Source organism: Vicugna pacos, chromosome 25 (assembly GCF_048564905.1).
Source record: "Vicugna pacos chromosome 25, VicPac4, whole genome shotgun sequence".
Lineage (NCBI taxonomy): Eukaryota > Metazoa > Chordata > Mammalia > Artiodactyla > Camelidae > Vicugna > Vicugna pacos.
In genome coordinates, this window is record NC_133011.1 from 12,823,955 (window position 1) to 12,838,933 (window position 14,979).

At 42.1% G+C, this 14,979-nt stretch overlaps 1 protein-coding gene across 1 annotated transcript in view; it reads right to left on the reverse strand.

Annotated features, from left to right (window-relative positions):
* Positions 1-14,942, reverse strand: part of DPYS (dihydropyrimidinase) — an 89,110-nt gene extending 74,168 nt beyond the window's left edge. The window contains exon 1 of the mRNA XM_072949596.1: positions 14,610-14,942. Within this exon, the coding sequence (XP_072805697.1) occupies positions 14,610-14,873 (264 nt within the window). The 5' untranslated portion in view covers positions 14,874-14,942. The remainder of the gene's footprint in view (positions 1-14,609) is intronic.
* Positions 14,943-14,979: the final 37 nt, after the last annotated feature.

The window sequence follows — 14,979 nt, forward strand, 5'->3', positions numbered from 1 at the left end:
TTAAAAACTAAGTTATTAAATCAAATGTCTTTGACTAATTATTGAAATTGATTTTATTTAAACTAAGATTACGAGATGGTTAAGTATATTTTTAAAAAATTTTTCTTTTTTTTTTTTTTGCAAGGGGGAGGTAATTAGGTTTATTTATTTATTTGGTTTTTTTTTTTTCCCAATGGAGGTAACGGGATTGAACCCAGGACCTCCTGCATGCAAAGCATGTGCTCTATCACTTGAGCTATACCCTCCCCCCGATAAAGTGTATTTTTAATTGCTATATTCAAACAATGTAGGTAGAGAAAAAACAAAGGCAGAGGTATATTAGTGCACTGGTTAAAGGCACCAACCAAAGAGGCGTATTGGTTCCAGGCACAACTCAGATTCGGCCCTTATCAACTATGGTATTCTGAGCAATTCCTTAATTCCTTCCTTCCTTCCCTCCTCCCTCCCTTCCTCCCTCCCTTCCTTCCTTCTCTTCTTCCTTCTCTCCTTCCTTCCATTTTAATTCATTTGTTCATTCCTTCTTTGTACAGTATTGTTAACTCTACTCACCATTCTGTATTAAACTCCCAGAATATACACACAGATCATCTTACAACTGGAAGTCTGTGTCCTTTGATCAGCAACTCCCCCTTCCCCAGGCCCTGGCAACCACCATTCTAGTTTTGGTTTCTTTAAGTTCAGTTTTTAGATTCCACATATAAGTGAGATCATATCATATTTGGGTTTCTCTGTCTGACTTTTTTCACTTAGCACCATGTCCTCAAGGTCCGTCCATGTTCTCACCAATGGCACGATTTCCCTCTTTCTGAATAATATTCCATTGTGTATATGCACCACATTTCCTTTATCCATTCATTCATAGGTGGACACGTTACTCATTTCCATATCTTGACTAATGTGAATAATCCCGCAACAAACATGGGAGTGCAGAGAGCAATTTCTTCACCTCTGTGTGCCTTTGATTCCTTACCTGTAAACTCAGGACAATAACGGAACCGAAACCATAGGGTGGTTAGGAGGATTAAACTGAGATCATGTATATAAAGTGCTTAATACCATGTCTGACTCATAGTAAGTGCTTATAAGGTTCACCTCATAATGCATGATGAGCTTTTGTATCACTGCTTTAGAATTAGGCATTTTCCCACTTTTCATAGGGAAGCTCATCTCACCACCAAAACGTGGTCATATTACAACAAGGAAGAGAGTGCCACCAGCTTCTCCGCCAGGTCTGTGCCCCCACCCCCTCCCCTCACTGCCCCCCAGACATACCGAGGGCTCCCAGGTCCCCACTACTACACTAGCGCTATTCTCTCTCCTTGTTCTTGCTTATCAGTAAGATTTTTATTTTTCCTTAAGTCACTTGCTCCAGTTCAACACTTTTTGCTCTCAAAAATCTCACTTTTTATACTGGATCGCTATCTTCAGATAACAGTTGCCTTATTCATGGTAAAACAGTACATATTTGCATCTCTTAAGAAATCCCTGTTGGTATAATGACAATACCAGAAAAAATTCCTCTGGCTCCATATTTTTATTTGAACGCAGATTAATCTTCCCACCTTATTCCTTCTAAACCGTCTTCCCACGGATATCCCTTGAGGAGGAAGGGTATTGTTCTAATAGAAAGTGCTGTTAATTTAAGTGTTAGAAGAAAGTCCTTTTTTTAGTGTCTACTGAACCAGAAAATCAAGCTTAAAGAACAATTCTCTCCATATTAAAAGTTTATCGCATGCAGGATGTGGGGAAGCTAGATACTGCTGATGGAAATATAAATCAAGTGGTGCAGCCACTTGGGAAAATAGCTGGCAGTTCCTCAAAGAGTTACCATATGACTCAGCAATCCCCATCCTGGGTGGACACCCAGGGGAAATGAAAACATGTCCACACAAAGACGTGTGCAAAATATCCAGAGCAGCATCTTCCGTAATGATCAAGAAGAGGCAGCAACCCAAATGTCCATCTACAGATGAAAGGATAAAAAAAGTGTTACAGTCATACAACTGGATATCATTTGGCCAAAACAAGGAATGAAGTTCTGATACATGCTACAACTTGGATGAACCTTGAAAACATGACAAGTAGTGAAAGAAGCCAATCACAAAAAAATCACATATTATGTGGTCCCCACTATATGAAAGGTCCAGAAGAGACAAATCCATGGAGACAGCAAGTGAAACAGTAGTTGTGGGGCTGGGGCGGGGTGGTGCTGGGGAAATTTGGGGTGATAGCTAAAGGGTATGGGGCTTTTTTTCGGGGAGAGAAAAATATTCCAGAATTGATTGCAGGGATGGTTGCACAACTCTGGGAATATACTAAAAAACCACTGAGCTGTACATTTTAAATAGATGAATGGTACTGCATGTGAATTACATCTTAACATAATTATTACAAAAAAAGGCTACCACATATAAGCCATTACATGGAGTGAGTGGGGTGGAAGGACACACAAAAAATCAAAGATTCTGCCCTTGAGGTGTTTATAGTCTAGGGGGAAGACAGAAATGTGCACCAACGATTATAGTAAAATACTCAGAGTGTAATAACAAGAAGCAAGTGTATTTCCATAGTTAATATAGTATAGAAATTGCTAAAGGGAAGTAAAAATTGCTGTGCTCCCTAGAAGAGGTGCAGGGAGAAGACTCCTGGGAATTCAGAGGAGGGAAACAGATCAGAGGAGGCTGGGATTTGAATCAGCATTAGGACGTCCACGTGAAGTTGCTAATAAGGATAATTACATCTAACTTTCAGTACGTGCTTATTATGTGCCAGGAACTATTCTGATGTTCTAAGTGTTTTAACCCCCTCACTGGCTCTGTGGCAGGTAGTATTGTTACTTCCATTTTAGAGTCGAGGAAACTGAGAACAGCACCATTAAATAGCCCCCAAACCTCACAGCCAGCGAACGGCAAGGGTAGGGCTGGAACCAGGTCCTCAGGTTGCACGGCCTTTGCTTTCAGGGACAGCCAACAACAGGGGGGAGTGCAGAAAAAGGCCCGGGAGGAAGAATTGGCAGAAAAGTGGGAAAGAGCAGAATGTATATGCAGAACAGGAACAGACTCACAGAGAGAACAAACTTGCGGTTACCAAAGGAGAGAAGGAAGGGCGAGGGACAAATTAGGGGTATGGGATGAAGAGATACAAACTACTAGGTATAAAATAGATTAGCTAGAAGGATATGCTGTAGAGCACAGGAAATTATAGCCATTATCTTGCAATAACCCATAATGGAGTTAATTTGCAAAAATACTGAATCACTATGCTGTACACCTGAAACTAATGTAATACTGTAAATCAACTACACTTCAGTTAAAACAGAAAAGATGACTTGGGACATGTGGAATGATGGTTCCCAGAGGAAGGCAGGGCAGTGGCTGTCTGCAGGGTGACAGGAGAGCGTGGGGTGACTGAGAGGGTGGCAGACGAGGGGACGGGGGGTGGGCAGCAGATCTGGCGTTCAGAGGGGCGTGATCTCTGTGCAGAGCGCCCTGAGTGTGAGGTGCTTGGGCACATGTCCACTTTGGGTATTTGCAGATGGAGAGAAACACAGCCCTGAGGCTAAAGAGCACTCAAGGGCAGGAGAAAGACGTGGCAGTCACCTTGGAGAGGATGCCAGAGGGGTCCTGAGGTCACTGGAAATGACTACAGAGAGAGACATAAGACTTGATAACATGAACCACAGTAACACATTCTGGAACATTCCAACACTCAGCAAGGAAACAGACCTACTGAGCCAGGATGGAACATTGACAGGGGCTGCTTCTGGGAGGTGTGCTTACAGGTCATTTTAATTTTCCTCTAGTTAAATTTTATTTTTCAGTTATTGCTAAATTTTCTTTTCTTTTTTAAAAACAGTTTTATTTATTTTATTATTGTATTTTTTAATTTTGGCGGGGCAAGTAGGAAGGGAGATAATTAAGTTTAGTTTTAGAGGAGGTCCCAAGGAGTGAACACAGGATCTTGTGCATGCTAAGCATGCGCTCTACCACTTGAGTTATACCTTCCCCTCCATTGCTAAATTTTCTATAACAAAGCATAACCTTTATAAGAGGGAAAAAATAAAAATTTTTCCATATTATATGACACAAATATATATACATATGTATATATATACATATATATGATATAAATCAATGTATGCCATATAAATTAGTAGATGGACTTTGATGAGCTTCTTATGAGACAGAAGATGTGATGGTCAAATGGGCACTTTTTTTTAAACTACAGCAAATTGAAATTCCTGGGACTACAATTTGAAAGCTCATGAATAAGGACGCATCACAAACGCTCCACCTCCCTGATGAACCAGGGGCAGGAAAGGAGCAGCCACGTGACTTTTTTGATTCTTCTAGTTCTGTTTCTCCTCCCTGCTCTTCCTCCTTCTCCTCGCCCTCAAAATGGGAACAAATCTAGCAAAACCGTAGTGCCTGGGAGAGGACAGCTGGGGCTAGAGTGGGTGGTGGATGAAAAAACGGAACCTGCCTTTTCCGAAATCATCGGGGCGTCGTTATCCACCCACTTGCCTCAGGGATCCTGGCTGCTACCGTGGGCCCTGGTGAACAGCGGCCAGACATAACCTGTGCCCCAGCCTCCTGTGAACCCTTCTTTCTCCTGCCTCTTTGGTTCTCTCTGGTCACCCAGGGTCCTCTGGCTGCCCAAAGTTATCTCAAATCCCTGAATTTTATTCCAAGGTCTGAAATGTTCCCTTCTTTCCACTGGATCCAGGGAGCCCTGTGCCAGGGCTGCAGTTCTGCAATCCCAGTTAGAGCAGATCCCCCTCCTCTGGGTGTGAAGGAGACCAGCCCCTCCCAGGAAGTATCTGCCTCTTGAAGGAAGAGCTTGTTCAAATGCCCAGCCTGGGGCTAAGCATCTTATACACATTAGCTCATTGAATGAAGTCTTGCGACAGCCCTGAGAGGTAGAAATTGCTTTTCTTATTTTATACTTGAGGATACTGAGTCTCAGAGACTCAAATGACTGTCCAGGGGCACACAGCAGGTAAATTCTCATTGGTCACTTGGAGGAGAATACAACTTTAAGCAGGTCTTATATTCAGCCTATTCTGGGCCTCAGTCCCATGCAGGCCATTTCCCCTTATCCCATCTTCCATTTAGGGTGACTTGATTTCCAGCCTGATGTCCCAGGTCCTCAGTGAATCGCTACTTGGAGAAATGCATAGGTTGATAAAATGAATCAACAACTTAAGAAACCCAAAGCCATACAAAACAAAACAAATCCCATCAAACTATGAATTGTAAATTTCAGAAATGAAACACAATCTTATTAAGCTCACGTGATGTTCATCACTGCGACAACTGCCACTGAAATAACGTGACCCAAAAAGAGTTACAAGGAAGGGCCCTGTGTTAGTGCTTCTTCACCTGCACACACCTATCATCAATGGGATAATTAACATTATGCAGCAAACCAGCTCATCAGAACATCACTTTCCTAGTTCACCCTGGATATTTTCAGCATCCACTGAACTGTTTTTAACATCGCATGTTTCTGGATTCACTTCACAAAATGTACACCAGGATCAACACTTGAAGAATGAAGAGAGGTTAAGGGAGGCAGAACCAGTAAAGGGTGAAAGGTTCTTTCACATTTTTATACCAAACCTAACTGCTTCCTTTGTATTTACTGCTGATGGAGTTCACTCCACTTTTATTTGTCAGTTAGCCAAACAAAATGCATTTACCTTCTCTAATCTTGGCTCATAAATCAATCCTTTCAACTCCTAATTACCTTGGCTGTTCTCCCTTGAAAACCTTCCAATTTATCTAAAATCTTCTTTTGAGGGGAGGAGAGGATGTGCTGTCTCAGGTGCAAATGTGACAGAACATAAATTGGGATAAACTCTAACCAACAGTGGGGGTCATAATATCACATAACACAAGATTATATTGAAGAATGTATTAGGTTGCAAATCGTCAGTGAAAGCACCTGAGGGGAGGGGAGGTTCTAGCTCAGTGGTAGAGTGCCTGCTTGAAATGCACAAGATGCCAGGTTCAATCTCCAGTACCTTCATTAAATAAATTAAAAATAAATAAATAAATAAACCTAATTACCTCTCCCTAAAAAGAAAAAAATTAAAAAAAAAAAAGAAATCATCCCAAGCATTTCCTTCCTTTTTATGGGGTCACGGAATTTTCATTTCTAAGCTCATCCTGGAAAAAGTGACTTTGTTTCACTAAAGTGTATCACAGGACCTGCTCAACACAAACAAAACAAAAAGAAATCCAATGATACATTGGAGCCTTAGGGAGAAAACCACTTGGCTGAATTTTCAGCTTTCTCATAGTCACTAATACTTATGAAAACAAACTTCATGATCTCAATTTATGTTCCAACTACAGAAGCAAATCCAGCTTTGTAAAGATGTCCTCCACAAGGCCTCTGCACACTGGTCTCCTTGCCTCCCCAAGTGTGAAATATTAATCACACCATCACCCATCCAACTGGGCAAACCACAGACTCGAGAGCCATCCTTGACGTCTACCTCTCTTCCCGACATCACCAAATCCAATCCATCAGCAACAAGTCCCCTCTGCTCTCTGCCAGGCAGCCTCCTACATACTCTGTGAGTCTCCACACCTCCTGCCCCTGCAACTCCACTGCCCAGTGTCACCTTCATCTTCCGACTGCACTAGAGCAGGTAGCCTCTTCATTGTCACCTCACCCCCAGCCATGCTGGCCACTTCTAAACTGTTGATTTCCCTCTGCTTTTAGGATAAAGGAAAAGCAATAATTATACAGCCCATGAAGACCTACATGATCTGAGTTTCTGTCCACCTCAGAGAGATGTATCACCCACACTCTTCTCTCCCAGTCCCCTTCTCTACCAAGTCCAGTGACTCAGCCCTGGCTGCACGCTGGCATGGCCGAGGGAACTTCTATCCTGTCCTCCAGAGATTCTGATTCAATTAATGTAGTTTCATCCCCAAATGCCCTATGCCTATTACAGTGCCTGATACCTACATATTCTTTCATGTTTAAGGGATAAAGGAAGACAGACCAATGGATTTCCCCCAGAAATTATGAGATGCAATAATTAGGATGCTTTACTTTTCCAACAGCAAAGTGGGAAAGCTGGGCAAGTCACATATTCATGTGAGATTTCATTTCTCAAAAATATAGCCAGTTCTGGCCATGTGGTTTCCGAGATCCTTCTATGAAAATGTTCATGGAATACAGACTCTGACCACATTTGAAAGCTGAATGCTCCGTTCTGTCCCAAGCACGTTACCTAATCAGTGTTAACTAGGACTTTTAACAAAACAAAGTTATAGTCCATTTCTCTATCTGTGCCTCCAATAATGTCCTGTTTTAAAAAATGATTACAGTTTGTTTTATTTTAAGCTTTTAAGTGTGAACAGATCCTCAGGGCTCAAGAACTCATGACTATCACTGTAACATGCAATTTCTCTGTTAGATGCAACGAAATGTAATTGAAAAATTAAACTGTCCTCCCTCAGTTGTTACTTGACACGTGAAAAGAATTAGCGCACAGCGGTGTTGAGTAGCAGGCTCTGGGCAGTTGCTGAAGCCCACTTATCAGAAACACAGCCCAATGATGCCAGCAATTATGACTGGTTACTTAGCACAAGGGAAAATGCCAGATTGCAAGTGTTCATTATGAAACAGTCACAAAGGGTCAAGTCTACAAGTCCAAAAGTCCGTGGTACATACTTTATTATTAAAGCAAGATAAATTAGAGCCCCATATACCTGTAGTCTGTGTGCCCTTGAGAACAAAGACCATGGTTTTCATCTCAAAAACCCCAGCTAGCATGCCTGGCACTTAGTGGGTTTCCAAGAACTATTTGCTGACTGAATTAATGGAACCTAACCATCAGCTTGAAAATCCCTTAGCTTAGGGTTATTCCATATTAGATGGCAGTGATGGGCTCCAGCATATGTTTTTATGGCATAAAAATCATTTTGCACTGAAGGCATTTGAGAAAAAGCTTTTCCTCCTCCCTGAACTCCCTTGTCTGCCTAAGAGCAGAGCCTCTCAAAAGAATTCAATTGTCATAAATCCCCTACCAGGAAGATGATTCTTACCACCTGAGACTAGAAGCCCGCACCACACCTAAATAGACTTTGTCATCAAACCCCATCATCGTCTATTCTCCTAAGAGCCCATTGGTCTTTCCTAAAAGTCATTTGTGAATTTCCCATAAGTGTCCTTTCCATCCGCTTCCCCCACACCAGCTTCTCCTATTAAGAAGTCATTTGTTTTCCCATTAGTGCCCGTCTCTCCCTCCTTTTCCCTTGTTAAGGTGGTACAGAAGCCCCAGATTCTTTTTTTATTGAAGTATAGCTGATTTACCACGTTGTGTTAGTTTCTGGTGCACAGCATAGTGATTCAGTTGTACATAGATATATATTCTTTTTCATTATAGGTCATTTGTAAGGCACTGAATACAGTTCCCTGTGCTGTACAATAGAATCATGTTGTTTATCTATTTTACATACAATAGTTTGTATCTAGAAGTCCAAAATTCTAACTGCCTCCTTAAATCACATTTTTCCGTGATTTACATGTACATGAATGTTAAAAATCTATCTTTAAAAAATTTATTAAAGGTTATTACAAGATATGGAACATAGTTCCCTGTGCTATACAGAAGAAACTTAAAAAAACTATATATATATGTGTGTGTGTGTATATATATATATATATATATATAGGCTAACATTTGTAAATCTCAAACCCCCAAATTCATCCCTTACCACCCCTTTTCTCCAGTAACCATAAAATTGTTTACTATGTCTGCGAGTCTGTTTCTGTTTTGTAGATGAGTTGATAGTTTTGGGTTTTTTTTTAATTAAAATCCATTAAAAAGGAGGTGGGAGGGATATGTCTCAATGGTAGAGCGCGGGTGCTTAGCATGCACGAGGCTCTGGGTTCAATCCCCAGTACCTCCATTAAAAAAAAAATCTATCTTTTCTCTTGCTAATCTGTCTTTTGTCATTTTAATTTTTAGGTCCCCAAACACTAAACCTAAGAGGTTAGAGGAAACGTTTTTCCTTCCTGACAGCAAGGGCAAGGAAACCTTGATTCCTGACCGCCTCCATCAGATGCTTAAAACACTCGATCCAGGTAAATGAGGGAGGAAACAGCAGCGGAAGTGAGACGCACAGAGCTCTCAAGTATGAAAACTAACAGAAGGAAGGCAAGCCGCAGATTCCGCACAGTTGAGTGAAAGGGTTCCTAACACATAATACACCCTCAATAGGGCCAAAGCCCTATTAAATAGCAAGTGGTTTCAAATTAATCTTTGAGATGGTTTTATTTTCTTCCTCTGATTACTGCAAAAATTAACTCTGTAATCAGTAAACAGCCACTGAAGGAAATCATAGAATTATATGCTCTCACAGCTGGAACATGCAGGCTATTAACCCAAGAACGTTCAAAGCTCAGACTCACAAGCAATTAAAGAAATTCTCGTTTAAAAACATTAAGAAATTCTATGTTTTTCCTATTAAATTGCCATAGTTTTTTTTTTAAGTCGATATCCACAATCAGCTAGGATGCAGTGAGATGGAAATCAGAATGTATTGCTGGTGGAAGCATAACCTGAAGCACAATCTGGATGTATGTATTAAACTTCTTTAGGATGTAGCTAACACTCACTGGCTCAGGCCGGAGGGGTGATTTCTTGGTCAGTCATTAAGAATCTGAGCGTGATTTACATCACAGCTTTGTTATGCACAAGCAAAAAAAAAAAAAGCTAGAAACCACCAAAATGTCCAACACGAACAAAATGAGAGCAGAGCTGTTTACAGTTTGGGAAACAGGATGAAAAATGGTTGGATGGCTTGCAGGGAAGGATAAATTTGGGCACCTGAAGCCTGAGGTGCCTGAGGGACATCCAAGTTGAGGATGTGCGGGACATCCTCAGAGAGGCAGAAATGGAAGCCTGATGCAGAAGAGATACCAAGACCAGAGAGAACGATCTGAAACTCAGCCTTGGAGAGAACAAGAGGCCACGGAAATCACGTTCTCTGACAGCAGTGAAGGTCGTGCAGAAAGATTTAAAGAACAAGGCTGATTCCAAAGGGCATGCACAATTTAGTAGAAGGAAAAATGTGTGTATGTGCCCCACAAAAAGAAAAATATCTGACAGTGCCAAAGGCACAATGTTGAAATTATAGGTCATTTAGGTATTATTTTTCTTCATACTCTTCCGTATTTTCCTTTTTTAAAAAAGAAAGCAGTTTCTTCAACTAATACATGTTAAGCGACTACACTGCTCCAGCATTTTCTTGAATGATGAATATGTATATATTTTTTCATTACTTTAAAACATATCTTTTAATTGAAGTTGTTCTATGGCCTTGCTTAACAGATAAGGAAATGCCGACAATCCCAAGAGAAGAACTGACTTGCCCAAGGTCACACAGTCAGCCCACCACAGCTTCTGAAACCCATCCTGGAGCTCCAGCAAACAACAGAGAAAGGCACTTGGTCTGCAACCAAGTTTTCTGAATCTTAGCTCTTCTACAAGGTAAGGAAGCGCTATAAATACAACCATAAATGTGTACTTAATCATACACCTTCCACTGCCTTATTATAGGTAATCACCTCAATGGCATTTCACCAAAAAGTTTCAGAGCAAAGTATAATTTTCTTTCTTGATAATTTTGAGGACTTTTTGTCCTTTACAGAAAAAAATGTTCTACATTTTCCCAGTTTTTAAAAAATAATCCTTTTCCCAGCTACTGATGCTGCCAGGTTTTTAACGTTGAGTGCACCCCCTCCAAGCTACATATATATCTGAATACAAATATATTTATTTGAAAACTGGCCGAGCTTTTGTAATTCACTCTCTTATCACAGGATGTACTAAAAGCAAAGTCATAATTCCTTCAAGTTTATCTAATTTGCAATACCCATTTGAATAAAAAAAATCCCATTGTCTTTCCTCATAGATATTGAATTATTGGAAGACCACTGTATATCTAGCATAGACCAACAAAATGAAACATGATTCTTTAAAGCAGAATGTTATTTCCATTAGTTACATCAGATAGAAAGCTTTTACCTGTAATTAAGTAAATCAATTCTAAGATTTAAACCAACCTCTGACATGAATTCGATTTCCAAAATATGTGACCTTTGGTTGACCTATATTTCATTTTTTTAAATTGGGCTCCATCACAACCTAGTGATCAATACACACAATACCACAAACAGTATCCCTTCTATTTGTCAGATATTATAGACGATCAGCCTGGTGCCTGCAGAAAGTATACAGCTATTGGTCTAACCTTTTGGGCCCATCTCCTGAAAGCATGATACACCATTCTCACATCATGACTTGCTGTACTTAAGGTACCCATTTCTGCACCCTTAGAGATGATGTGGCTATAAATGCATGCACAAATGTCTCACAAACCTACTCCCTGCGATGAGTGTTTACTTTGACAACCTTAACTGCCTCCAGCGTTGGGAAGGTGAGGGGCTACTGTATTTCTTAAGGATGCTTTTGCTCTGCCTTTGAGAAAAGACATTGCACAGTAACATGCACTTTACTTATACAACTTCCTCATCCACCTACTGCCACGCTGACAAATCTAAACATTAGATGCTTTTTTCAATAGTCATTTCAGAAGGGAAAACGATCAAGTAGGTGAGAGCTCTAGGGATGTCAGGCAGTCCTGAATTTGAAGAGCCACCCTGCCACTTACTAGGTGTGCACCTTTGGGCAAGTGACTTGTATTTCAGTTTCCTCAATTGCAAAGAGCAGGTAACAGTACCTGGGATGGTTGGAAGCCAATGCACAGCTTAGCACAGCGCCTAGTATACAGCAGGGACTTGACCAAGTAAATGTCAGTTAACAGCATTCATTAGATGTTTTTCAAGTTTAGTCATATAATATGACCAACATTTGCACAAGACTTCTTTGTCCCTGTTTCCCCAAATCAGAAACTCTACCAGCACTGCCTTGGAAATTACTGGGAAGACTCTGGAAAAGGGGGCAAAATAACTCCATAATACCCATCCTTCAGAACTCAGGCCAACACTTTAATACTCAGGTTTATCTGTATTTACTTGTCTGGTTCCCTTTTATGGTGCCTCATCTGTTTAGGGGGTAGGGGAGATCTCCTGGGATCCAACCAACAAATTTTGAAGTAGACTTTTGCAATTTAGCCCTTTTGCAAGTACTGTTTAATGTTCAACCTGAACTTAGTCTTTGCTAAATCTTTGACCTTATCTCTAAGCATATCATTTTCTGCTTGTGATCCTAAGCTCATGAAAAACATGTTTTTGTTAAATGTTTGACAACTTAAGTATAGAAATGCCTAGAGATTCAACCTGTGAATAAGTTCTTCCAAATGCTGACATTATATGCTACAAAAACTTCCCTTCTAAGTATGGAATTGTGAGTCCCTCCACACTGGAATCCCAGAATGGAACAAGAACAGATAGAAAACTAAGAACCACCTGCCAGGGTCTTGGGGTATGCACAGATAATCTTAAGAAAGAGAAGGAATGTCCCTTCCCCCAACATTCCAACCCTTCTTCTTGAGTGCTTCATCTGGAACCCTGATGAGAGAAAGGGAAATAATGAAGAAGAAATGCTGCTGGTGGGCCTGGCGACTCACCATAGCAATAGCAGCTCCCTACTAGCTGAATGCAGGTGTCAGTGCAATGCCCTGTCATCAGCAATGCACTCGGTTAATGATGAGTCTATGATAATAGAAAGTACAAGTACTATAACTGAATACAACACGTTACAAAATATCGCATACAAGTACACACACACAGACACACATGTGCAGTGCAACCTCAATGTAAAATAAAGCATATTAAAACTATAACTACAATACACCAAAACACTGGTTGTCATTAAGTGGGAGATTATAGGTAACACTTTTCCTTCTGCTTTCCTATTATTTTTTTCTAATTTTCTATAATCATGTATTGCTTGATAGCTAATAAATGTATTTAAAATGTCAAAATAAATGCATTAACATTTAGCAAATTTCACATTTTAGCAAAAGAGAAAAATGAATGCTCTTCAAAACAGCTCTTTGCTACAAAAGACTTTGACCACTGCCCTGATGATAAAGGTTGATAATTAGTAACTAGGAGGAAACTTAGCAAATGTTGGCGTGAGCAGCCTACCCCATGTCCATCTGTCTGCATCAAATTGTTATTTTTTCCCATTAAACTTTGTGGTCAATCAGAGAGGATTGGGGAACGTGGAGCAGCAGAGGTGTAGGGAGAGGAAAACTGTTAGAAATCGGTAGGCTAAACGATGTATCGTCAAAACTGCTCTGAAAGTTTGCACAGTCCGTACCGGAACTAAATAGCCTGATTTGTTCACACGCATCAAGGTGTGGCCCGCTAGGAAAAACCCGCATATCCCTGAGTATGAGCTTAGACCTTGAAGATCTCAATACTTGCACTTTGGAAGGAGCCGTTTCTCTCACCGAAGCCCAAACGCAAGTCTCAAGGAGAGTGAGGGTTTGGCTTCACCAGAAGAGCTATGTGAAGTTTTAACTTTATGTTCCTGTAAGGCTGCCCTGTTCATCTTCTATCTTGTTTTCTGGAGCTTTGGAGATACATTTAAGGTTATTCTCATAGACTGAGCCTCTAGGCCTTTATGTCTAGAGAAACTCAAGCCTGCCTCACCTGCCGATCTGTGATCTGATCTTCCTACGCCATCAGTAAAACTGTAGGTGCTCAGTCAGCAAGAATCAGGGACTGTATTTGATGTCCCTGGGGCAAGCAGGTCGGGGAAAGGATGGGACCAGGTCAAGGGTGAGTGTTGGGAGACCATTTTGTAATATTTCTCTTGGAAACCCTTATCAGGGTTTTTGTTTTCTTTTTTCCTGTTGGCCGGTGGAAGTAAACATTGTGGACATGGTGCGCTCATCCCCATCACCCACCGTGCACTGCTAACTTCTGAGTCAAGGCAGTAAAGACTAGGTGAATGGATTTCTCGTTTGGTTTTGGCTGGGGATGGAGGATGAGGAGAAATGGCTGTGAGTGCCGGCTTAACCAACAGTCTATAGGCAGGGGGATAAATTGTAAGTTCGAGATTTGTAGATACTAAGTACTATATATAAAATAAACAAGTGTCTACTGTATAGCACAGGGAACTATATTCAATATCTTGTAGTAATCTAGAAGAAAGACTATGAAAACAAATATATGCATGTACAAGTATGACTGAAACATTATGTTGTGCCCCAGAAATTGAGGCAACATTATAAACTGACTACACTTCAATTTGTTTAAAAGTCTGCAGTTATTTTGGAAGACTTGTGAACTCCCACAGAACACCAATGAAAATGGCGGGGAGGGGATTGGTGGGGACCCTACAGAAATGAAGGTAAGGGAATAATAGGTTGCCTTAAACCTGTCAAATTATCCAAGGAGGGGACAGGGGGCGTCTTGGCCAAAGCCGGGCTGATGTCGCCGAGGAGGGGCCCCTGGAGGAAGGGAGCTCGGCATGGGGCCTCAGCCCCGCTCGGGTCCCTGCGGCTCCAGCCCTCTCAGCCCTTCTCCGCGCGGCGCAGACGCGAGCTGGCCTGGCCGGCCCCCGACCCCCGACCCCCGACCCGAGGGGCAGCCGGCGAGGGGGGTACCTTGGTGCCCTGGTAGAAGTCGTCTACGGACCGCGAGCCCATGAAGGGGAACTGCATGTGCGTGTGCGTGTCGATGCCGCCGGGCAGAACCAGCTTGCCGGCCGCGTCGAGGACCCGCAGCCCCGAGGGCGCGCCCCCGGGCGGCAGCAGGTCGCGCCCGAGCGCCCGTACCACGCCGTCCTCCACCAGGACGTCCGCCACCTGCGAGAAGTCGTCGTTGACCACGCGCCCCCCGCGGATCAGGAGCCGCGACGGCGCCGCCATGGCGAGGGGAGCAGGCGCTGCGGGCGGCGCGCGGGGCCAGACGGGGCGAGCGGGGTCGCGCGCCCTCAAGCTGCCCGGGGACCGCCCACAGCGTCCGGCTCGGGGA